Source organism: Heterodontus francisci, chromosome 26 (assembly GCF_036365525.1).
Source record: "Heterodontus francisci isolate sHetFra1 chromosome 26, sHetFra1.hap1, whole genome shotgun sequence".
Lineage (NCBI taxonomy): Eukaryota > Metazoa > Chordata > Chondrichthyes > Heterodontiformes > Heterodontidae > Heterodontus > Heterodontus francisci.
This window is the reverse complement of record NC_090396.1, coordinates 67,439,986-67,466,406: the sequence shown is the minus strand read 5'-3', so window position 1 is coordinate 67,466,406 and position 26,421 is coordinate 67,439,986. Positions and strand designations below refer to the sequence as shown.

Below are 26,421 nucleotides of genomic sequence, written 5' to 3'. Positions count from 1 at the left end.
TGGTGCGCAGGCGCGCGGAGGAGGAGGCGGCGAGTCAAGATGGCGCGGCTGTGCGAGGAGTTTACGCTGTGCGGGTTACCGAGTGGCGCCGCCGCCGTGCGCGGTGTGGAGGCCGCTGGGCCTGACCGTGTCATTATCACTCATGAAGATCGGACCGTCACGGTCTACAAGGTAAAGAAACCACGGGATGATGATGATGGCCCTTGGAGTGTGTTTATTCTGGCGATTGACACTTTAACAGCGCCTCATCGGTACTAGCTCTGCCTCCCCCGCCCCGTTAAATCCGTGAAAGGGAGATGGGAGCCAGGGGCCAGAAAATGTTGGACACAAACAGCAGCTCAGTCTCTTCCGCGGCTAATGGGCACCGCAGGAATAGAAAGATTTATATAACCGTGTAGTCACTGTTGTCATGTAGGAAACGCCAATTTGCTGTTTGTGGGAGTTTGCTGTGTGTAATGTGATATTGCCTAGATCATTTTTATAATAATTGAAGGATGAGATAACTCCCCCGCTCCTCTTTGAAATAAGGCCATGGAATCATTTACGTCCACCAGAGAGAGCAAGCGGGGGCCTTGGTTTAACGTCTTATGCAATGCACTAAGTTGTAAGAATCTAGAAAAGTGCTTACATCAATGCAGTTTGTATTCTTGTGTGTTTTCTGCTTGGTGTTGTGAAGGTGTCAGACCAAAAGCCTCTTGGAAGTTGGACGGTCAAACAAACTCAAAAAATATCATGCCCTGCTGTCTACAACAGCTGTACTGGAGAATATGTTGTTACTCATGATCATAAGGTAAGGAATATAAAGAAATTGGGTTTTCAAGTAGTTGTTTCTTTCTGTGTGTTTGGTAAAGTTGCAATATAATTTGATAGTCATGTGTAACTCCAGTACATTGTCAAAAAAGGCTCAGTGCTCAGCAAGTCCCTTAGACATCCTGGACTCTTAATGAACTGAACTGCTTACTCAGTTACATTCAGGTTGCAAACACTCCCATCTATGTCAGTGGCGCAGTGGTTAACACCGCAGCCTCACAGCTCCAGCGACCCGGGTTCAATTCTGGGTACTGCCTGTGTGGAGTTTGCAAGCTCTCCCAGTGTCCCTGGTTTTCGCCGGGTGCTCTGGTTTCCTCCCACAGCCAAAGACTTGCAGGTTGATAGGTAAATTGGCCATTATAAATTGCCCCTAGTATAGGTAGGTGGTAGGGGAATTGAGGGAAGGTGGGGATGTGGTAGGAATATGGGATTAATGTAGGATTAGTATAAATGATGGTCAGCACAGACTCGGTGGGCCGAAGGCAGTGCTGGATCACTAAATAAATAAAAAATAAAATGATTTACAATGAGTGAAATATTTTGAAGTGTAGACATTGTTGTAATGTAAGAAACATTAGCAGTTTAGAGCAACTCTGAGTGTGTACTTGGATGCATGTGCAAAGCTCCCTCCTGGAACTCCTCATAACCAGGCTGTATAAACCAAGGTGCAATAACAAACTTGCATTTATAGTAACATCATTATTGTAGAAAAAACATCCCAAGGTGCTTCATAGAAGTGTAATCAGATTGAGATTGCTTCTGGTTGTAAATAGATACTGTAGGATTTGAAATAGAAATTTGGTAAACTTGTAGTTTTAATATATTTAATGTTTGTTTTAAATTCCTTTTGTGGCCTTTATTGTTTTTTGCTCAGATAGGATTTCATCATCCCTGATGATTGTAAAATTGAGAGAAAACAGTGTTCCAAATCAAGAAAGTGAACAGTGTGATCTGTTGTTTGATTTCAATTTTACTCTTTCCAAGTGAGACTGTAACCAAGCCACTCCAAAGTAGATGTCTTTCCCCCCTCCTAGATCTGTAACCCAACAGCAAATCCGATCTGAACTGATGGGATGAAAGCTCTGTGTGTATATCTACTATAAGGGTGTTTTGTGTTGTGTTTGCACTATTTCCTTGTGACCAAGGGTCAATAGTACAAACTAACCATAATTTGGCACGTATTGGTCATTTCAGTGACACCATGATAATGGTTAGTATGGGGGCTCTTCAAAGTGCAGTTACTGCTGTCCTTAAAGACTTGGGGCAGAATAACTGAGGTGCTGATTCTGCACCTAGCTTATTTGTACTTCATGCAGGTAACATGCCAGGAATGAATGGCCCTGACATTCAGATCGCCTTCATGAGCACGAACTTGCATAAAAAGAGAAACTGATTACAAAGAACAGTACAGCACAGGAACGGGCCATTTGGCCCTCCAAGCTTGCGCCGATCATGATGCCTGTCTAAACTAAAACCTTCTGCACTTCGAGGATCCGTATCCCTCTATTCCCATCCTACTCATGTATTTGTCAAGATGCCTCTTAAACGTCACCATCGTACCTGCTTCCACCACTTCCCCCCGGCAGCAAGCTCCAGGCACTCACCACCCTCTGTGTTTAAAAAAAAACTTGCCTCGCACATCCCCATTAAACTTTGCCCCTTGCAGCTTAAACCTATGTCCCCTCGTAACTGACTCTTCCACCCTGGGAAAAAGCTTCTGACTATCCACTCTGTTCATGCCACTCAACTTTGTAAACCTCTATCAGGTCGCCCCTCCACCTCCATCGTTCCAGTGAAAACAATCCAAGTTTATCCAACCTCTCCTCATAGCTAATGCCCTCCAGACCAGGCAACATCCTGGTAAACCTCTTCTGTACCCTCTCCAAAGCCTCCACATCCTTCTGGTAGTGTGGCGATCAGAATTGTACGCAGTATTCCAAGTGTGGCCTAACTAAGGTTCTGTACAGCTGCAGCATGACTTGCCAACTTTTATACTCAATGCCCCGACCGATGAAGGCAAGCATGCCGTATGCCTTCTTGACTACCTTATCCACCTGCGTTGCCACTTTCAGTGACCTGTGGACCTGTACGTCCAGATCTCTCTGCCTGTCAATACTCCTAAGGGTTCTGCCATTTACTGTATACTTCCCACCAGTATCAGACCTTCCAAAATGCATTACCTCACATTTGTCCGGATTAAACTCCATCTGCCATTTCTCCGCCCAAGTCTCCAACCGATCTATATCCTGCTGTATCCTCTGACAATCCTCATCACTATCCGCAAGTCCACCAACCTTTGTGTCGTCTGCAAACTTACTAATCAGACCAGCTACATTTTCCTCCAAATCATTTATGTATACTACAAACAGCAAAGGTCCCAGCACTGATCCCTGCGGAACACCACTAGTCACAGCCCTCCATTCAGAAAAGCACCCTTCCACTGTTACCCTCTGTCTTCTATTACATTTAGATTGATTATCATTTGAGGTCCAACATTTAACATTTTTTTTATTTCATTGCCTTCTAGGTTTTAAGGATATGGAAGGATGAAGATGTCAATCTGGAAAAAACATTTAAAGCAACAGTAGGTTGAGAATCACATGGGTTCACTTTACCTGAAATACAAAGTGAAGTAACATAATTCCGCTTCATAAAATATTTATCATTAAGAATTGGTATTTCTGAAACAAACTCAATACCACCCTGAGGGTTATAAAAAATATATGCGACCATGAGGATTATAGTCCAATTTAAAAGTGAGTTATTAAGTAAATCTAATGATTCGGCAAATTGCGCAATTGCGTACAAGAAAGGAAGGATTTATTTTTGTTTATGTGAAGCAGGTAGTTTATTTACTCTACAGTACAAAATGCTTTAAATAGCTCTTGAATTTTACCTATATTTGGAAATTATATTTCTGTGGCCATAGAGCAGAACAGTGCAACGTTTTCTATTGAATAAAGGGCAATATTCAAGGTAAGACGTTCTCTCTTTCTTTCTCTTTCCCCCCATCTGTCTCTCATTTATACCTATTATACGCTAAAATGATAGGTGGATCAAAACATTCAATTGCAAAATATGTTGAAAACCCCTATGTCAACTGTATTAATAACATTTTAAGATTAGATTTACTTGCAATACCTTACACTTGCAGTTGGCTCTGTGGTAGGGGTTTCAATATTCGTTGAACTAATTTTTCACTGAACTGTTTTTACTCCCTAGTTGCTAACTCAATAGCTGGTGCTTTATTGTCGCGTTGAAGTCTGCGTGAAGTTATGGGCTGTGACCACAGGGTGTCAATGTGGAATAAGCTCATCTGGAAAGTTTACTTAGTCTTGATTTCCCGTGTGCAGCACCATAAGGGATCAATTATCATTAAAACCTTGCACAGAGCATGTGCTTCCTGTCTGTAAACCTTACATATGTAGAATTATAAAGAAACTATGCAAAAACAGGTGGTTACGCCCAAACAGTCGCGCTGCTGTTGATTCGCCACTTGAGCCATGGTTCTAATCCCATTCTGTTTCGAAATCCCTTTGTTCCCCAGAAAGTTGCAATGGAACATTTGTAGATTAAGTGAATGGGCAAAACTGAGGCAGGTTGAATTCAATGTGTAAAACTCTGGAGTCATCCACTTTGGATCTAAGAACGATAGATCAGAGTATTTTTTAAATGGCCAGCAGCAATAAACTGTAGATGAGCAAAGAGATTTAGTGGTCCAAGTACAGAAATTACTGAAAGCTAGTGGACAGGTACAAAAAAATAATTAAAAAGACGACGGAGTGTTGGCCTTTGTCTTAAGAGGGCTGCAATACAAAGGGGTGGAAGTTATGTTACAGCTGTATAGAACTCTGGTTAGACCCCATCTGGAGTACTGCGTTCAGTTCTGGACTCCACACCTGAGGAACAAAGAACAGTACAACACAGGAACAGGCCATTCGGCCCTCCAAGCCTGCGCCGATCTTGATGCCTGACTAAACTAAAACCTTCTGCACTTCCGGGGACCATATCCCTCTATTCCCATCCTATTCATGTATTTGTCAAGATGCCTCTTAAACGTCATTATCGTACCTGCTTCCACCACCTCCCCTGGCAGCAAGTTCCAGGCACTCACCACCCTCTGTGTAAAGAACTTGCCTCACACATCCCCTTTAAACTTTGCCCCTCACACCTTAAACCTATGTCTCCCAGTAACTGACTCTTCCACCCTGGGAAAAAGCTTTCGACTATCCACTCTGTCCATGCCGCTCATAACTTTGTAAACCTCTATCATGTCACCCCTCCACCTCCGTCGTTCCAGTGAAAACAATCCGAGTTTATCCAACCTCTCCTCATAGCTAATGCCCTCCAGACCAGGCAACATCCTGGTAAACCTCTTCTGTACCCTCTCCAAAGCCTCCACGTCCTTCTGGTAGTGTTGCGACCAGAAAGGATTTACTAGCCTTGAAGGAGGTGCAGTGGAGGTTCCCTACAAAGATACAGGGGCTAAAAGGGTTAAATTATGAAGACCAGATGCATTGGCCAAGCTTGTATTCTCTTAAGTATAGAAGATTAAGGATGATCTAATTGAGGTGTTTTAAGAGGATTAAAGGATTTAATAGAGTAGTCAGAGAGGAACTGTTTCTTCTCGACATGGGGCCATAACCTTGAAATTAGAACTAAGCTGGTCAGGGGTGATGTCAGGAAGTAGTTCACACATAGGGTAGTGGAACTCTGCTTCCCCAAAAAGCTGTTGAGGCTGTGGGTCAATTGACAGTTTCAAATCTGAGATTGATAGATTTATGTTGGGCAAGGATATTACTGGTTATAGATCACGGGGGAGATCGTCCATGATGTAATTGAATGCTGGAACAGGCTTGAGGGACTGAAGGGCCCACCTTTCCTTCAACAGCTTCCTGCTGTATTGTTTGCTCGTGCTTTCTGTTAATATTTACTCTGGTTGGCAAGGTGCAGTTGCACATTCTGGCCACTGTCTGTCACATTTTAGGCAGTTCCTCTTAACTTGCATTTTAAAACAACCCCAAGTGAAGGTAACTCCAAAAATATTCTCCCAAGTCTAGGCTTTTGGGAAAAGCTGAGATCTTCAAGTAAAATCTTTAATGCGGCATGCGGAGATAGACAGGTCAATTCCATAGCTAGATTCAATCGTATTATGAAATGTTTTTACTTTTGTTTATGCCTTTATTTTGGACATTAGAAATTTCAGTTTCTCGTGGGTGGGGGGGAAAGTTGAGGAGTGGCGACTGGAATTTGGTTGACTTTATACATTATTTAGCTTTTATTCTTCTTTGTGCCCTGCAGTAAGATTGTGCTGTTAAGTCTTTGTACTTCCTATCATATTATCGAGGCTTGATTGGAGAAACAGTCGTCTTATTGCTCCTTTTTTCAGTAATACTTGGGAAAGATGTTTGTGTTGTGGATCCAAGAGGAAAAGGTTACAAAGGAAATGGAAGTCACTGTTAATCCATCTCATTCTTACTTCCAATGCATTTCAGTTAGCCGCTGACATCTACCAGATACATACATTACCGGACATAGAACCTCTGGTGCTTTTTGAAAGAGGAAGTGTGAGACAACTTGATGTAATTCTGTCAGCTCCACAGCAGGAAATTGAAAGTGTCCTATCAAAAGGTGAAGTCATCAGGTTAGTATCTGTAGATGTGTGCAGCAAGATTGTACATTGTTAATGTTGCTGTAAGGATTTTTTAAAAACATCTTTGCATAACTTTTTTTGTTTACTTCGTCTTAAATTTTTTCTCTGGAGGTACTTTGTGAATTGGGAATGAGAAATGCTTCAGACTTGCTTGTAATTTTGTGGAGGAGTTGATGAGAAGATAAATTATGGCTGAGAATTCGTCTCTCCTGGTGGATAAATGCACTAAGTTTGGTAGTTAGCTATACAGAGCAGGAAGAACCCAGTTTTGATTCTTGGTCAGTGCTGACTTTGCTAATCTCAGCCAGGGTGCAATTTCCCAGGAGCTGATAGCGATCTGTGACCTTGCCCGAGTAGTATTTGCTCTTTCAGCAGTGAAGGGCATCCAGCCAAGCTTAACATCCTCACCAAGCACAGATGCATTATCACTAGATAGCGATCAGCAACAGAAATCCTGATTTACTTTTTTCACCATCCATAGCTTAGCGTTGATGCCAACAAGCACCCAGTTGCTGCCCCTGTGGAAATCACATAATTCAACAACTACTTATCCTCACCACCTCGACCAACCCTTACTTAATTCCATCCCCTTTCCTTAATATGCACAGCTGCTAATGGACGTCACGAAGTAAATTATAAATCAGTAATTTAATCTTGTGTTCAGATGATGTCATAAACCATAAAAGCAAAGTTGGAAGATTTATGAAAATGACCTGAGACTAGGTAACTGTTTAAATTTGCTTTTAGGTCTCTGTTGCTCTTGAAAATTATTTTTAGATAACTGAGAGTAGCAGTCTGTTTGTTTTGGTTTGCTGAAGTGTTTGGATAAATATGTAATCCCTTTTATTTATAGGTGGAGTGATACTTTACTGGAAGCTGGCAGCCCTGTTGTATTGTTTGTCACAGAAAAGGTATGCAAGAAGTACATTGGGTTAATACAGCTTGACCCGCACCTCATTTGCTGGCTTAAATATCAACCCCTTACACCACCGTTGTGGCTGTGGTGCATACTATATAAAAGGTGCACAACAGCAACCCACCAAGACTTCTGCGACAGCACCTCCCAAACGGCAACCTCTGCCACCTAAAAGTATAAAGGGCAAGGGATTTGTGGGAACATCACCTCCAAGACCCCCTCCAAATCATAAACTATTTTGACTTGGTCATATCACCATTCATTCACTGTTGCTGGGTCAAAATCCTGTAACTTCCTCCCTAACAGCACTGTGGGAGCACCTTCACTGCCACCTTCACAGTGAAACAAGGGATGAGCAATTAGTGCCAGTGACGCCCACATCCCGAGAATGCTTTTTATAAAATTCTTTAGTTTGGATAAAGATGGAGTACGTCATGGTCATCAACAAAATGTTTCATACAATGAAATGAGATGCTATCCTCTGTGCTCGCGTCAGTCTTCTGGTGTTCGTCCTAGTGTCAGCTTGGGAGCGCGTGCTCCAGTACTTGAACATATTTCATCTTATTGAAATGAAGATTCATCACAACATCCCTCAATTTTTCCTAAGATCGCTATCTTGCAATCTGTGTTTTTAAACCACAAACTTTAATCGGTACTTTCTGAATTTATTTTGTCTTTTCTATTCTTTTCAGCCTTACTGAAGTCCTGCCCTGAACCAAGAGCCTCAGTTTCTCAATTTAAAAAAAAAACGAGGCTTTTTTTTCTGGAGCAAGCAGTGGCTGAAAGTTGATGTTTCTATTAAATTGTACCAGTTTTTTCCAGTAGGCTTTTTTCTGTAACCACATTGAACTTCAATGCAGTGTTATGTTCCACCTTAAAATTGAGCATTCTTTAAGACGAACAAATGACTGACCTGTACTAATGTTGAAATTTATTCTGTTGCATTGATACAGCTGTCTTCTAATTAATGGGGAATGTATTTAAATAATTCTGATTTTATTCATTGCTAAACACTTAATTTGTTAGCTGCAATCCCTGTTTCTCGTCCGTTGTAGTTGTGCAGTGTGAAAGTAGGATATGACAAATGACATAGCATTATTGGCAACAGTGAACTGTTTGATTTTTTTTCAAATTGTTTGATGTGAAACAGCACAATGCTGAAATCAGAGTGCTGGGTCCCTAATCTGAGCCAAGTCACTTTGGGAATTCTCTTGAGTTGAGGTCTTCACAAATCACTCTTGCATGCTTTCCATCGACCATTTTAGGGAAGTGTTGCTGAAGGGCTGGGAGTAAGCTGTCAGTGTTCTAAGTATGCATGGCGCAAGATCTATGGAGGCTTATTGAAGAAAATAATACCAGGAAATAGTCAACACCCTCACTTTGGATTGTTGTGCGATTAAGTGGTTCAATACTAGTTTCTACCTTTCTCCACTCTGCAATCACTTGCCCTCAGTTGGGGTGAGGAGGTGCTGACTTGATAGTTTATTGTATTCAGGAGTAAAATTTTTAATATTTTAATAGTTCAAAGATTGTTTTTATTTATAGGACAGGATGTTCCATCTATATGCACAGAAACTAAACCCCAATGTACAGCACAAGTTTAAATTGGAGTCAGGAGAAGAGAATGGCTCTCCTTTGAGTTTTGTGCTTTCCCTGAAACAAGAGGGCAACATCCTGATGTGTTTATGTAAGTTGTGTTCAGTTCAATTATGTACAGCTTAAATGAAGAATATTTTAGAAAATGCTAGCTAATATGTGGCTTTATAAATCAACTATAACTTAATATAATTTTTCATACCTTTGGATAGCTACCAGTGGTTGTATGCGTACTGCGCACAGTGGCGCAGTGGTTAGCGCCGCAGCCTCTCAGCTCCAGCGACCCGGGTTCAGTTCTGGGTACGGCCTGTGCAGAGTTTGCAAGTTCTCCCTGTGTCTGCGTGGGTTTCCGCCGGGTGCTCTGGTTTATTTCCACAGCCAAAGACTTGCAGGTTAATAGGTAAATTGGCCGTTGTAAATTGCCCCGAGTGTAGGTAGGTGGTAGGAGAATGGTGGGGATGTGGTAGAGAATATGGGGTTAATGTAGGGTTAGTATAAATGGGTGGTTGATGGTCGGCACAGACTCGGTGCGCCGAAGGGCCTGTTTCAGTGCTGTATCTCTAAATAAAATAAAAGATAAATGTGAAGGTCAGCCATGTGTGTCGCAGGCATTTGAGAACAGATACAATGCTGTAGGCTCCTTGAACTATTCCTGTACTGTTATATTGCAAATAAGTTTTATACCTTTGCCACTCGTGCAGAAGACACACCTTCTGTCACTCTCACAGTACCCACTGAAGTTTGAAGCTACATTAGGAACCAGCACAAATAATGTGTGATCAAGACTCATCCTTGGAGTGTATGAAGGGAAGTGCAGGACTACTATCTGAAAATATTGCCAGATTTGCACTGATATTGGAATAAGTCCAAAACAAGACTGATAGTGTAACAATGGTATTAATTCCAAGGGAATAGTACAGTTTAGTGTTGCTTTTCAGTCAGTATGAGTTACTGTCACTGCAACCTTCAAAAATCTGGCTCCAGGCTCAATATCAGTTGAGAATTCTGCCATTGCCAGTTAACTTGCTGGTCTGTCATGAGGCCATTGTCAATAAAACCCAACTGTATTCAATTGAGTTAGAATGGATAGCATTCAACCAGTTGAAACTGTGTTTTCAAACACTGATGACATGTTGGATGATTGGTGAGAGAGGAAGCCAAGAACATTTTTTTTCATCTTTCCATAGTCCATCAGTACATGAGCCCTTCACAACTTTGGAACATGGTTGAAGCTTGTGTTTACCTTTTCAATCTGATATTTACATGCAGCTTATTTTGTATTTCATTGCTGCTTTTTAAAACTTAAATTGGGGCTTTTTTGACACATTTTTTGATATTAGATACTTTCTGTATAATACTCAAGATGATAGTCTCTGCAGTTGGACAGAAATATCAGGGAACAAAATTGCACAATGTCCCAGACTACATGCTCCTTATTAAATATCATTGAAATGGCACAGATGATTGTAAACTGCTTCTCAAAAGTTGTTAGCAGTAGCATTTTTGTCTGCTGCAGAAACCAGGCACTTAAAGAACCATTATTTTATCCAAATTAAACCATTCATTCCACACACTGATCTGGCACAAGTGAGTTGCAACAGTTTATTTTGCTGGCCAAATCTGTGCCATTGTATGGTATTGTTTCAGTACACAATACACAGATATCCACTTGATATAGTTTTTTTATAAAGTAGAGGGATAACTCATGCTATTGTGTGTGTTCAAAAAAAGCTATATACATCAGTTAGACCTTTAACTAAAACTTTTTTTTTCCTCTCTTGCTTCAGATTCCAGTGGCTGTATCTACAAGATGAAGTTGTCATTAAACAGGAATTCAGCTGAGAAAGAGCAGGTTCTGCCACAATCATTACTGCTAAAGTTGCCAGGTTGTGAGCCTTCGCTAGACCATGCTGCTGTCCTGGTCCTGGATGAGACTCATATCGCTGTGTTAGGAGCTCCACATTCCCTTCAGTGCACTGTCAAAGGTACCTGTAACACCACGGACACCAGTACGTTTGCAAACAGGGAAGAAAAGTTATTTTCAAGATATGCGAGTGGAAATGCACAATGTCAGAAGATAGTAGATTGCAGCTCTGTGCCAGAATTGTTTGTGCTAATATGTCAATTTTGATGCGTCTCTGAGGGAAGTCCTGAGCACAGAAAGGAAAACTCGGTGGACGGTCAGTCTGGGCTGATGCCTTTAGACAGCTGGTCTCAGAATGTGGTCAGTAGATCTTGAGATTGGGCTGATGCCTTTGGACAGCTGCAATGTAGCAGATCCATCTGAGGCAGGGGAGAAAATAGTTTAGCAAGGTGGAATTTAGCTGACGCCACAACTTGTATTCTCAAGAAGGTACAAGTGTCTTGTTTCTTCTGGTAACTGTGCAGATTTTTTTCTTAAAAAGCTAGTGGAAAATTGCGTCCTTCAGACTCATAAACTGAGAAATGTCACCTTAGAATTTACAGTAGGATTGAGCCCCAGTTAAATTCCTGATTTATCAACGGGTCTTTGTGGTTGGAACTTAAAAATCCATTTCTAGAAGTTAGGTATCAGATTTATCTTCTGCCTGAGTTCCTGAACATAGCCCTCGTCACTGAAACCTATCCATGTGCTCATTTGGGTTGTTTTATGCTGTATGTTTTGTATAGACTGCAGCATTTTAGTTCACCAGGCTCTCACCTTGCACATTGTCAAATAATTGCAGCTGAATCCGAGTTGTTTTCTGGAGATGGAAGATGATGACGGGGACTGTTAGGCAGCACTGGTGCACTCTGGTTACGTAAAGAGGTTTATTTATGTTTCTTCCAGATTCTTTGAGTATCTGGAATACAAGGTTCCACACACTGCAGGCATGGAAGGAATTCCCAGAGGGAAGCTGTGGTCAGGTACCTTGCTTTTCTATGTTGCCTTTAGTTTAAGGGGACTTTATTCCTCTTATTTAATACTGAATGTTGAGAGGCAACTTTGCATCAATAATGTTTCTGTCTTACCATGAGTGTGTTATCTTTTAAACTACTAATTGGAGGCGTCCAAATAGAAAATGTTCTGTGTAGAACTACCCCATTGATGATCTAATTGGGGTGCGCTCCTCATTTCCCGTCTCATCTCAGCTGCTCCTGGGGTAGCTGGTCTCCACATATACTGGCCATGTCTAATGGTTCTGTTCTATTTGCCTTCAGTTAATGGAACATTTGAGACCTAACCTCAGTATCATCTTTGAGCACACATCATGGTTTCCTAAAGTGGAGAGCCTAGTTTTTCCCCCTTTATGGTTCAATAAATTGTCTTCCTGTAAATGATATATTCCAGGCACTGCCGCATGCATCTAGTGAAACTGGGTTGGTTCAACACTTAACCTTGCTCAGGTCCTTTAAACCTAGTGGCTTAATAGTAGTAGGATCCTTTCCTGCACTTTGTACCTCTTGACCAGTAAGTGCTGCGATCTGAAGATGGACTATTCCATCCTTCTGACCTGGGCGGGGGGGATATACTGGGGAAGTGGTAGAGGGAGGAGGTAGATTTCGCACTGGTAATTTTTGGAACAAAGTGATTCCTGACAGCGCAGAGCATGTGCAGAACGATCGCAGACGTCATCAGCATGTGCGAACATTTGCAGGCTTGCCAGTATGAATGCGCACATGATGTCACCACACAATGACGTCCTCGCCCCTCAATTGCGGTGTCCATTCACCTGAACAGTACCCCACTCCCTCCCACCATCTCTGCTTCAATCACTGCTTCACCTTGCTTGACTCCTGCTACGCTGCAGCCTTCCCTCAGCCACTAGCTTCCCCACCCCTGCGCTTCTCACCCCTCAGCTACTCCCTCCCACTCCACTGGCTGCTCTACCCATCGGCCACTCGCTCCAGGTCTTCCTGGCTTCCCTCCTTTCAGCCATTCACTCTCGCCCTCGTTGCTTTCTTCCCCCTCCTCCCATCGGCCATTTTCCCCCCAAAGGTACTCGCTCCAGACCTCGTCACTGCTTCCTTCACCCTGCATCCCCTGGGCCGATCGTTCCCCACCCCTCACTTCCTCCCCCTGCCCCCCCCCCCCCCCCCCCCCCCCCCCAAGCTGCTAGCTCCAGGCCGCGCCGCTTCCCTCCTCTTGGCCACTTGCTCCTATGTCACCACTCACGGCCTGCCTTGCTGCTTCAGGCAGCATGGCGGAGAACAGTCGAATGTGGGATCGAGCAGCCGGGGTGGGGAAGCGAGGAGCAGGGTATGGTCAACCGAGGGGCAGCAGTGGCAAGGTCTAGAGCAAGTGTCTGAGGAGGTGGGGGGAAAGTGGGGAGCGAGTGGCCTAAGAGCGGGGGGTGTGGGGCGGTGGAACCAGGGCTTGAGTGGCCAGTGAATGAAGTGGGGGTGGGGGAGCTGGAGGCTGGGGAGGGGTGGAAATGACGAGGTCAGAGCGAGTTGGTCGAAGAAGATGGGCGCAGGAGGGAGCAGTAAAGAGAAGTGCAGTGGCAGGAGGGAGCGGGGGACTGTTGGGAGTGGGATGGAGGCGGCAATCGGAGCCATTGAGGGGATTTTCGGGTTGAATTTGTTTTTTGTGATAAATTAAACAGCACCAGCCGGAATTTTACAGTGGGCGGACGGGAGCCGGACTCCGACGTAAATGTCGGTGACGATCCCGCTTCAGCCCAGCCTGGGGATCTGTCCTGTATTTTACGGATCCCCAGGCTTTAATTGGCCCGAGGCAGGACTTGCACCCACTTGAGGGAGGCGGCCCTTCCTCGGTGAGCTGCCGGCCAATCAGTGGGCCGGCAGCTCTATGTCTCAGCAGCGCCACTGGGAGTGCTGGCCACTGCTGGGACTGCAGCCCAGCTGATGCCATGGACCTGAGAGAGTGGGTAAGTTTGGGTTGTCTGACCAGAGGGATCGGTTGTGCCCTGGTGAGGCTAGGGTGGTCGTTTGGGGGGAGGGAGGCATCTTGGTTATCGCTGGGCAGCCTTTCACGTCCCCGGCACACCCGCTTGCCATGGGTAAAATACCCGTGGAGGAGGGCCCTTAAATGGCTGTTAAGTGGCCACTTAAGGGTCTTGATTGGCCTCGAGCGGGTGAGCCTTTTCCCACCCATCACCCCCCCCCCCCCTTGACCGGACCACCGTAAACTTGTTCGGAGGCAGAATCGGGGCAGGTAGACCTCCCAGAGCTTGCCGTTCAATTTTACGCCGCCCCCCCGCCACCATCCGACCCGCTGGGGTGGCATAAAATTCCGGCCACCATCTTTAATCCTGGCAGCTGCCTGAAACGTCGCAGACAGTGACATTTCAGTGGAAGAGGCTGCATTTGTGCATGTGCTAGTACTGCGCCACCTAGTGGTTGCGTTGACAGCAAACACAGCCTTTTTAGAAACATCGATGAGAAAAGGTCTTGTCAGAATTTGTCTTTTTGTTGAAAGTTTTATCTTTTATTCTTCAGTTGTGGTGTTATAGTGGGAAACTCTTTGTGCCTCATGGAAAGCTGCTGACAGTGATCCCATTTACATGCGAAACCTCTTCTCTGGCAGCTGTCCTTGGCAAACTCAAACAGCCTGATGCTACAGGTAGGTTACCACTGTTGAAATACGAAAATTAATGTTATTTTTCACCATCAATTTTTTTTAAGTTAACATTTTGCATTGTATTTATGGACAAAAGAACATTTTGCTTATATTTGTTTTTAAATGGCATGTGCCAACTGGCTGATTTTTGCACGAGAGCAACTGTGGCTGCAATAAACTTATTTCCTTGACCCTGGGTTGCACAGGAAGAAAATTGGACAATCCCTGTTCTTGCTATATGTGTTTGTGAGGATAATGCTCGGCTTCACTGTGACACCTTCTGTGTCAAAATAGCCTGCTTCCACATTCTGGCAGTAGAATAGTCAATTGGGTAAAATAAAAGAAAACTTTCATTTATGTAGCATCCTTCACACAACCAGTGTTCCAAAGCCATTGAATCACAGGTGCTGGAGGGCTGGTGGTTCCTCTTTCCCATTCAGATATATCTATATATGTGCAGTGTGTACTTAGCTTGTTAGTTTTAGTTTAAGTACATTTGACAGTTGATCAGAGCATTGTACCCATGCAGCTTTCTTCTTGTCGTCTTTTACTCCACAAAAGCAAAAGCCGTTTCCACTCTTGTGGACTGGAATGCAATGCTTCATGGCGAACAGTCAGCTGAGCCAGAACAAACTCCAGCACGCACCACAGCTGAACCGGAATCCAGGAGGAATGTAAGCATATACTTTCACATTTGGCTTGGAGTGTTTTGCTATCAAGTAACGTTCTTTAATTAGTGAGATAAAGGAAATGTGTCTCCTTCTTCCTTCATGTAACTATCTTACTGCTTGTTTCCAGATGCTTCCCTCTGTTTAACTGTCTACACTCTTCCTCCCTGTCTCTCTATGGCTGACACTTTCGTCTCTATGAAGGCTTTCACATGTTTGGCATTATTCTTTCAACTTTCTTTCTATAAGTCTTACTTACTTCGGCTCTGCTGTGTATGCTCTTAATTCAACTTTTGTCTGTGTACCTGTTATACTTCTTCCATCTCTCTTTCTCTGTCTATCTTGTGTTTTTTTTTTCTTTGTTACATTCCTCCCTTGAGTAATTAGATTCTGATGAGTGGGCAGGAATCTCTCTTTACCAGTGTTGTTCAGTTGAAATTGCTGACTAGCCACAAGTGTTGCTACAGAAACACTATTTTAGCCACGTGGACTAATTTTTGTAGAAAATGCCTTACACACACTTGCATAATACAGGGAAACGTACTTTTTATATGTTTACTGAACCAACATCTAGCATCATTCAGTTAAGTAGGTAAAGAATTCACTATCAAAAAGCACTGGCACACTTTGCTTTTTATCTTACAATTTTACCACCAAATGCACAAATAACTATTGAGATCAAATGCACAATGATGGTATCTATTACTCATTTTTTTATTTACTAATCAGAAATGCAATTTGCCACATCTGGATTCCCAATTAGCCACATGTGGCTAATATATTGGGGCACTCTGGTCCATAAGGTGGTGAAAGCAGAAGGCCTAATGGGCTGGAACTTCCGCATTCAGCAAGCTCAGGGGAAGAGGGGAGATTCAAGTCACTGAGGACAGAAGGACTGGGTAATGTTACAGTGTTTGGATCAGGAAGAGCAGAGAAGCTGAGTGGATCTGACATTGGCACAGGGCACAAATAATTTTAAAGTAGTGAAGCATGTTTAAAAATAAAAGTTTAGATAAGGGACTTCCAAGTATAAATTTAAATAAATAAAGTGAGTGGGGGGGCGGTGGAGTATGGGCAAAGAGATATTAACAAATATGTTCTTATGGAACTGAACTGATTGTGACTATGTGATTAGTCCATGCTAAATACATAACACCATGGATCAATCACCAGTGCTGGAGGGGGATCTATAGTCTAAAGTACAGTATTACAATTTGAGTTTTGTGGCTGTAATATAAAGGGTTGGCAGGGAGGATTGATGTATAGAGGATTGCTGCTTGAGGCTAGTTAAAATATTGGGAGTGTTGTGTTCCTTTTGAAAGATTTGAAATGTGCACATGAAAGCCTTTTAAATTAAAGGAGGCAAAGCATTCATAGCTGTGGGATGAGAGTGTACGTGAAAAAATTCTTGTGCATCAGTCAACATGTATGCACATGTATGTATGTGGAAGGAGCCAGGTTTGTGGATGTATCACCATTTTAGAAATTGAAGTATAAGTCTTCCCTGTTTTGCGTTGCTTAGCTAAGTTATTCCTGTCACATGAGTATTTTACATCTATCCTCACATATGAGCAAATTTCCAGCCACATTCAGTATTTGAAGTGCTGCTGACTGCACAGCCTGTGCCTGCGAGTGTTTTGCTTTTTTGTTCAGTCTGTTGACAGAGTGCTGCTTAGAAGGGATACAGCAGCTATGTTTGGATAGTTGGTTCAGTGTGTTGATCGGATGTGGGTTTGCTCTGTTTCATGATCCTGACGAATTTTCAGAGCAGGGGTTCAGTATTACCCCATAGGGAAGTAAAATTGAGCAAGTTGTTCCTGGGACACAAGCGAAAGAGCAAGTTGCATGGGGAATGGTGTAGGTTGGAGCAGGGAAGGGAGTAAATAATTATTGCATTGGACTGCCAGTCCCACTTTACACTTGTGATGTTGAGGACTACATAATTCTAAACATCATGGAAATTTTCTTTGAGAACAAGTAATAATTGAATTTAGAACTTACATTTGTACATCTGTTGTTTAATTAGTACACCAAAGGTTTGGGGAGGCAATTTAACATGCTGGATGGAAAACCCACAGAATCAGGTGGAACGTTGATTTTTACACCCTGCCCATGGGAACAATTTTAACTTATCTCATCAGTCAGGAAACTGACAGGCTTGGGTGTGATGTTGGTTTTACTCCCTGCCTGATTTTGCTCCATTGAAGTCAAAAGTAACATCGGATGGGGTGGAAAATCCATGTTCCACCTGATTCCATGGGTTTCCCACCCGGCAAGTTAGGTTCAAATTGACCCATTAGGGTCATTTTTAATATATACTTCCAGGTGGGTTGTCCATTGGTGAAAAGGCTCAATGAAGGAAAACTTAAGGTTTCAGATGTGAAAAACAATCTCTTGTACAGATCTTTCTTGATCTTAAATTTTCTGTTGCAGCTGAGGAGTAGAAGAAGTCAGGTTGTGAGCCCCCAGTCACAACCCATCTCTCTGGATCAGTTTCTAACTGAGATTGAGGTAAACCAAAGAGCTAGAGAATAATCTTGTTTCAACCTCAGGCTGCATTGTCTTTTGCTCCCTATTCCCCAGCCCAGCATTATTGGCACATAGGATGTGCATTTTTTTTTAAAACTTGTTTTCAAGGTTGTGTTCTGAGGCTGTGTTTTAAGGACACATTTATTTACAGAAACAATATTCCATTATGACTGTTGCAAGCCATGTGGATGCTTCAGTGACACTCCTCACTGCTGCTGCAGCAGTCCCTCTTTTGCTGCCAACTAATTACTGTGTTCAATCCTAGCAATGGACAACTTTTCCATGCATTTGCAATACTTAATGTGTTAATAATGAAACGCAGTCTGACAGGTTGCACATTTTTAAAGTTAATTTTGATTCAATTTGGACTGGTGTAAGTGTTCTGGAAAATAAAATTTTAATCAAAGGTCTTTAGTAGTAAAAGAATGGAATTGGTAAATGCATTAATCAGATAGACTTGCAAAATTAATTTACTTTTTTGTTTCTCTAACAGTTCCTTTGTGTATATGTATAATCACTTTAATTGCAAATCTTTTTGAATAACACGATTAAAACCCATCCATTTAGAAGAAAATTAAATCTTACACCCTAAAAACTGAATTAATACTGCGGAGTATTAAACTTGCACAGCTTCTGCCATTTTTATGGGAATGGGGTGTGATTATTGAGTAGTTACCTAACAATTCATATATTTTGTTTAGCTGTAAGGTTAAGCTAACTCCTTCAGCTTCCCTCAGTCCAGGTAATTCAAACCATCCTGATTTCAGGACCACTAATTTCTGTTCAGTCTGTATTTTGGGACGCAGGGAATATTAGAGGGTGCATCGCCAGAGGTTGCTTATTGTTTATCCTGCTTTGATATTGAAGTGACACTTATCCTGGCTGAAAATGGACTAACTCCTTATGTGAATTATGTGTTGACATTTAGTTGTCACTGGCCATAGTAATTATATTGTATGCTTTCACAGACTGGTACAAACGAGGAAATAAATGAACAACTAAAATCATGGTTGGGAAACCCGCAGAAACCCAACGCCCAGCTAATTATTGCACAGATTGCTACAATCCTGGTAAGCAGGTGTAAGACGCAGGTGAAGTTCTACCCCCAGAAAGCACTACTGAACATTTTAAAGACACAGATGCTTTCTTACAGGTGAGGATTCATTCTTAAGTATAAGGGTAAACACTTGCACCCGCACAACCCCCCCAAAAACGCCAGCCAGTTGACAAGACCATTACTACCTTTATCCTCTTTAACAATGCACCTCAGCGGTGAGCCAGTTTCCTTATTTGGAAGAAGGAATTTATTGGAGTTTAACTCATTATCTCCTGCTTTTTTTTTCCTAAATGGACCTCGCTGCACCATGGCCAAGAATACAGGTGACCTGCTTCTGCCAATACCAATCTGCAAATGGCTGCAGATGGCAAAGTGCCTGAGGGAAGCACCTGGTCTCAAATTGTTACTTTCCCAGATGGCTGTGCATGAGGATTCGTTCCTAAATTTGTGTCTTATCACTGGGCCAGACTGTGTGTTAAAACACTAATTAAAAAAAAATGAGAACAATGGTGATTTTTTTCACTTTTGTGCTGTACAAATTATTCATGCCACATATCTACGTCCATGCATTTTTATTTTGCTGACTGCTTCAAATTACTTTTACACTGCCTGATACATATTTAGTTTTTTCAATTATAATTGTGAAATACTGTGGATGCTGGAAATCTGAAAATAAAACCGAAAATTCTGGAAATACTCAGCAGGTCAGGCAGCATCTGTGGAGAGAGAGAGAAACTGAGTTAATATTTGAGGTCGGTAATCTATTGTCAGAGCCAATGGGATTAATCTGGGATTGATACAGGGCTATGGGCGGAGAGTGGGCAGTGGGCTTGGTTTAGGATTAATACAGGGCTTTGGGGAGAGTGCGAGGCACTGGGATTAGTTTAGGATTGATACAGGGCTATGGGGAGAGAGTGGGGCAGTGGGATCGACAAGGGAGTGCAGGGTGAGAGGGGCAGACAGGAAAGTGGAGTTGAGGCCACAATCAGATCAGCCATGATCTTATCAAATGCCAGAGCAGGCTCGAGAGGCCGAATGGTCTACTCCTGCTCCCAATTCTTCTGTTTGTGTTTCTCTCTCTTCAGATGGTACCTGACCTGAGTATTTCCAGCATTTCCTGTTTGTATTATGAGTATAATTAATTGGTAGTGACATATAACTCTTTTTCCTACTGCACAAATACCATTATGTTTTTCACAGTACCAATAAAATAATGTAGCAACTGGAAATTCAACTGCTGATGAGCTTCGGCTGAAGATGTGTGGCTCATGAAGTGGATTTCATGGGGGGTGCGCGGTTTGCACTGAAACCTATATAAATCATAATCAAACCCAACCATTAGGCAGGCATCCTCAAACTTAAGCAGAACGCATTCTGAAAAGGGAAATTGCTAATTTCACAGAGCAAGATGTCAGATGGAATCTACCGATGCCTGAAACCTTGAATGAAACTAATTCATGTAATAGATGAAGAGTAAAAGATAACATTCTATCCCATGTGAAGCAACCACAAAAAGCAGTACAAATCCAATCCAGTCAATTACCACCCTTTCAGTCTACTCTCAATCATCAACAAAATGATGGAAGGTGGCATTGACAATGCTTTCAAGTGGGACTTACCAATAACCTGCTCACCGATGCTCAGTGGGTTCCGCCAGGGCCACTCTGCGCCAGACCTCATTACAGCCTTGGTCCAAACATGAACTGAAGAACTGAATTCCAGAGGTGAGGTAAGAGTGACTGCCCTTGACATCGAGGAGCACTAACACAATTGAAGTCAGTGGGAATTGGGTAAAAAGACTCCACTGGTTGGAGTCATGCCTAGCACAAAGGAAGAAGGTTGTGCTCTTGGAGGCCAATCATCTCAGCCGCAGGACATTGCTACAAGAGTTCCTCAGGGTAGTGACCGAGGCCCAACCATCTTCAGCTGCTTTATCAATTACCATTCCTCCATCATAAGGTCAGAAGTGGGGACGTTCACTGATGATTGCACACGTGTTCAGTGCCATTCGAGATGACTCAGATACTGAAGCAGTCTGTGCCCGCATGCAGCAAGATATGGACAACATTCAGGCTTAGGCTGATAAGTGGCAAGTCACATTCGTGCCACACAAGCCTCGAGACAATGACCATCTCCAACAAGAGAGAATCTAACCATCTCCCCTTGACGTTCAATGGCATTACCAACACTGAATCTACCACCCTGAACATCCTGGGGGTTACCATTGACTGGACCAGCCATATAAACACTGTGGCTGCAAGAGCAGGTCAGAGGCTAGGAACTCTGTGGCAAGTAACTCACCTCTTGACTCCCCAAAGCCTGTCCCCCACGTACAAGGCACAAGTCAGGAGTATATTGGAACACTCTCCGCTTGCCTGGATGAGTGTAGTTCCAACAACCCTCAAGAAGCTTGACACCATCCAGGACAAAGCAGCCCCCTTGATCTGCACCCCATCCACCGCCTTAAACAGTCACTCCCTCCACCACTGCTGCACAGTCAGCAATGTGTACCATCTACAAGATGTACTGTAGCAACTCGCCAAGGCTTCTTTGACAGCACCTTCCAATCTCATGACCTCTACCAGCAAGAAGGACAAGTACATAGCTCCCTGAAAGTGGCAACACAGGTAGACAGGATGGTGAAGAAGGCGTATGGCATGCTTGCCTTCATCAGCTGAGGCATTGAGTACAAGAGTTGGGACGTCATTGTTACAGTTGTACATAACGTTGGTTAGGCCGCATTTGGAGTACTGTGTGCAGTTCTGGTTGCCGCACTACAGGAAAGATGTGATTAAGCTAGAGAGGGTGCAGAAAAGATTCACCAGGATGTTGCCTGGTTTGGAGGGCTTGAGTTATAAAGAGAGATTGGGTAGGCTGGGTCTGTTTTCCCTGGAGCGAAGAAGGCTGAGAGGGGACATGATAGAGGTATATAAAATTATGAGAGGCATAGATAGGGTAGATAGCCAGAGTCTGTTTCCCATGGTAAGGGTGACTAAAACTAGAGGGCATAGATTTAAGGTGAGAGGGAGGAGTTTGAAGGGGATCAAAAGGGTAAATTTTTCACACAAAGAATAGTGGGTATCTGGAATGAGCTGCTTGAGGAGGTGGTGGAGGCAGGAATAGTAGTGACATTTAAGAGGCATCTGGACAGGTACTTGAATGAGCAAGGCATAGAGGGATATGGAATTAATGCAGGCAGGTGGGATTAGTATAGATAGGCATTATGGTCGGCATGGATGCGGTGGGCCGAAGGATCTGTTTCTATGCTGTACGACTCTATGACTCTTAGTGCTGAGCCCAGTGCGTGTCTTTTTTTTACAGCATTTAACCATACTTATTGGTACAGACTGTCCATGTGAGAATGGGGGCAGCCTAAACCCATGTCGTTTGCATTCAGTTTTGATGGGGGTCGAGGCTTTCTTCTGTTATCGGAAAGCAAGGCAAAAAATTGCATTACTACAAAACTATAAATTGTTTTTCAGCTTGTGTCCGGATTTGATAGCAGTTGCCTTGGATAAAGCAGACTATTCCCTGTTGCAGCTCTGTCTTCAGCAGTTCCCTGACATCCCAGAGGCTGTTACATGTGTCTGTTTGAAACTTTTCCTCAGGTAAGTATTAAGCTGTGGCATCTTGCTGCATGAAAGTGCATGACATAAGTTTTTAACTAGTGTTTGAAGCATTAAATTTTCACAATCACAGGTTCTCTGACGTATGTTTTCCAAAATTAGTTCCTGTTGAACTAACTTCAGCAAACTGTTTGGGAAGCTTACAAATGGGTAGTTAAGATTTGTTGAAAATGTAAAGCTTAATAAGTCCCATGAAAGCAGTTAATGATTTTTTTAAAACAGTGGGCACTGAACTCTAGATAGCAAGAACACTAGGGTTCTTGGGATTGCTCTATTTAAACAGCTGTTCCTTTACCCATGTGCTTCATCTATATGTTATTACAGATGGCTGTAATCCAATTATACATCTGAGCTGGTTATCAGCTCCAATATAACGAGGATACAGTAAAGCGCATTTAATGATGGATATGTCTGTGTGCATATGTGTAATGAAAATCCTCCTGGGATCAGGAAAAAACTCTGGTAAATGTGAAGAATGGGCCAATGAGGTCTTTTTCTGGCCTCTGTTGCAGACAAAAAAAATTCTTTTAGCAACTGATGCTGCAGTGTTTGCAGGTTTCAAGGAGCCAGGTTCACACAACAGTTCCCACATGGCCAGTCCTTGCTTGCAGCTACTTGTACATTGGCAGAGAGTATCTTACTAGCCTGTGTTCAGGCAGCTGCTTGTAAAGTGGTCACAGTTCTTTGCCCAGCAAATGTATTTTATCAGCTTCCTAAAAATATTTTAAGTTGTTACTTGTATTGCTTCTTGCCATTATCTTGAAAATTTAAATTAAAGATGGCTGAAGTAGTTTGTTTTTAATTTTCCCTCAGTGCCAATGATTCAGATCTGGAAAACATCGCTGTGGATTTAGGCAGTGTGGCCTCCTATATTGAATTAGATCAGAGTCCCTCAAAAGCAGAAGATAAAATGGAGATTGTAGAGAATGGCTTCAGTCCAGTTTTGCTGGAAGAGGACAGCTGTGATGTTCCAGCAGGAAAACAAACACAAAATCCTTCGCAGTCTGATGTCAAACTCCCGTGTCCAGTTGGCCTTAAAAGGGCAGCTTTGCTGTATCCTTTTTCCACATGTCAAAAAAATGTAAAAGGTGGAAAAGATTGATATAGTCAGTACCTATGAAAGTCTTCAGATTACTATTTTTGTAGTGTGCTAAACATGAAAGCAAAGCTGGAATCTGACACTGATTTACTTGACAGCAAAATGTGACTGCATCTTTCTGAATATTTTATTGGTCACTCCCTAATTTTCTCCTTATACCATCCCCAGCCAATAAGGCAAACAGGTTACTCAAGGTTTCTATCATCAGCTGCTGGGTGGGGTGTCAGAGCAACTTTGGATGACTTGACTGCCTCCAGGCAAGGATCTGGCCGCTTCCTAGTGGTAGCAAGTTTTGTCAGCAAAGATTAGCGATGCAGAGTAAGGAAACGTGAGATGAGCCATTCCCCTATTAGAACGTGCTGTACCAGTTTTATCTTTGCATTTCCATGTGGGTTGCCATTAGGCTGAACTGTGGAATCTGAGGAAGTCGTCTTCACAACCTCCTCTCAGCGTCCGACTTGAAGAGCAGTGCGGAAACCTAGAAACAGGCTCTCTTCCGCTCTCTTTGTCACAGGAGGTGTGTGACACAGAATGAAAACTTCCACACAAAAAAGCTATAGGAAAGAGGTGGCAGAAAATTGATTGCTGATTGTTTCCAATGGTAATGAAATGCTGTTTTATCCCATGTTACTGTTAGACATGGGCCACCATTTCCTCAGATGTATAATTTAAGTGCATGTGCTGTCAAAACAAAAAAGGTGGATCCTAATTTTAAACATCAACTGGTTGACGCCCAAATCAGACAATTTGTGTGAAATCACTAGATTAAAATATTTCAGAGTCGAACAGGAATTAGATTGTGCTTAGGTAGTCAGTTTATTTTTCAGCCAAACCCAATCAAACTCTACATTTCCTATAACTTTGATCTGTACCTCATATCTTTGATCCAATGTGATAGCTGTGTACCATTCAAAATTAGTATTTCTTGAGCTTCCCTGATGGCTTAGTGGGTTAAAACATTACACATTGTACTGAGCCGTAGAGATCAGAAGATTCCAAGTTGATCTCACCAAGGGTAGCAGTTAAGGTATTGCAATTGATGGCATCCCTGGGCTAGGGAGCACAAACTTCATGGTCCCGAACTCCTGATCACTACACAATGATTCTTGCTGAAACATCTGTTTCTAATGTTGGGTGAGAGCTATGGGCTCATCTGTGGCACTCCTCCACAGTAAATGGTCAGTAGACACTTGGCTTAAATCGCTCTCTTGATGCATGGCCACTTGGCTAAGCTACTGAAAGGCTGCATGCTTCTTCTAAGGATTGGCAGGTTCGAGAGAAAAAAGAAACTTTGTGGGCGGGGGATGGTTGAATCTCCTGTTGATCTCCGGTGGTGCAACCCTCTTAAGCATGCAGTGCAAATTCTTTACACCCATCTTCTGTCTCCCTGTTTGTTTTCCATTCTCTTGGCTTGAAGCTTTTTTTCTCATTGTCTCTTCTTGATGCTCCTATTCAGCTCTCTGTGAAAGTCTCTGCAGCTGCAGGTTGGCTGTAAAACACTTTGGACATCGTGAGGTCGTGAAAGGCACTAGATAAATGCAAGTTCTTTTTTTTCTTGTACTATTTGGCCTGTCGGAACCACACAAGAGTAACGCATAGATCAATCAGACTGCTAGACACTAACTCATCTCGTGACCACTGCAAGCAGCTGATTGGAAGAAAGGTTTCTCTTGACCAGTCAAACATGGTGCCATTTCGGGTCCACTTGAGCCAATCAGATGGATAGAATGTGATTGTGTCAAAAAATGTTTTCAATATATCATTACACAGACGTATGAGACTCTCTTTCACAGTGAGCTTTAGTTTTAAGATTTCAAGACCTGGTATGCACCCTAAATGTTTGTACAAAACTTTCTTTAACTGAACTGCACAGAAATGAAATTCTACTGTCCTCATACAGTGAAACCTTCCTTTTGCCTCACCTCAAAGATCTTTCTGTTCCTCAAGTGGTGGTAAGTACAGTCCATCAAAAGTGCAATGGTGTGTTAAGTACACTTGTGAGCAATTGAATTTTTCAATGGACCAGTGATTGTGTAAGCCTAAACAGATTAATTGGAACCTTTATAGCTCTTTGACTGTAATACAAAAGCAAAATACTGTGGATGCTGGAAATCTGAAAGAAAAACAGAAAATGTTTGGAAATAGGTCAGGCAGCATCTATGGAGAGAGAAAAAGTTAGCATTTCAGGTAGATGACTAGTTTCGATTTTCAGCATTTTGTGATTTTTAGCTCTTTTTCTGTGTCTGACCTCTGCTTAATGACTCCCAGTTGTAGGGCTGGCTTTAGTGCAGTGTAATCTGTACTGACTACATAATCCAGGACGCTGAAGGGAAGAACGATTAGAAAGGGAAGCATTTGGTTTCAGTGATGTGGGGCTGGCTCGGTGGCACCTCTTTAATCATCTTTCTTTGAAATAGCTGATCTCATGGGAATTGTTTAGGGAGCAATTACGGGATTGCACTGCCATCTAGCTCTGTAAATTCATTCACAAGATTTTTACTCCCTAATTTGGAAACATTTTAACTTGGGCTTTGTTGGTTAACATTGTGAGGGGAGGAGGTAGTAATTTTATTACTTGATTTAATTTTTGCTCTCTTGGGTTTTATAGCTTTAAGTCAATATATGGGGTTTCTGGTTTTCATGCGTTTCTGCTCCCATTTTACTTTCTTGTCTCAAGAAAACTGAAAGCGTTGATGATGAATTTGACTTAATGCAAGTGAAAACCTGCTAAAATGTAAACACCAAAGACTAGAAACTCTTCACATGACAATGTGTCTCATTTATTGGGTTGGAATGATGGGCAGCCTTTTCTCTAGATTACTGATTGAGAGGCAAGCAGTCCACCACTTGTCTTAACATTGGGTCATGCTGGTCTTTGCCTATTTACAGTCTATAGATACTCCATCACAGGATAAATGGTCTTTG

General features: G+C 42.6%; 1 protein-coding gene across 3 annotated transcripts in view; it reads left to right on the top strand.

Moving 5' to 3' along the window:
• nol11 (nucleolar protein 11) overlaps window positions 1–26,421 on the top strand; it is a 30,839-nt gene continuing 4,418 nt past the window's right edge. Inside the window, exons 1-15 of one of the 3 annotated variants that reach the window (XM_068058492.1) lie at window positions 1–171; window positions 677–790; window positions 3,338–3,394; window positions 6,306–6,454; window positions 7,317–7,374; window positions 8,925–9,066; window positions 10,763–10,960; window positions 11,785–11,861; window positions 14,397–14,520; window positions 15,079–15,191; window positions 17,619–17,696; window positions 18,683–18,867; window positions 22,254–22,379; window positions 23,211–23,450; window positions 25,370–25,448. In XM_068058492.1, coding sequence (XP_067914593.1) covers window positions 40–171; window positions 677–790; window positions 3,338–3,394; window positions 6,306–6,454; window positions 7,317–7,374; window positions 8,925–9,066; window positions 10,763–10,960; window positions 11,785–11,861; window positions 14,397–14,520; window positions 15,079–15,191; window positions 17,619–17,696; window positions 18,683–18,867; window positions 22,254–22,379; window positions 23,211–23,450; window positions 25,370–25,448 — 1,872 coding nt within the window. In that variant the 5' untranslated portion in view covers window positions 1–39. The remainder of the gene's footprint in view (window positions 172–676; window positions 791–3,337; window positions 3,395–6,305; window positions 6,455–7,316; window positions 7,375–8,924; window positions 9,067–10,762; window positions 10,961–11,784; window positions 11,862–14,396; window positions 14,521–15,078; window positions 15,192–17,618; window positions 17,697–18,682; window positions 18,868–22,253; window positions 22,380–23,210; window positions 23,451–25,369; window positions 25,449–26,421) is intronic. The other 2 variants (XM_068058493.1, XM_068058494.1) reach the window with 2 other exon arrangements.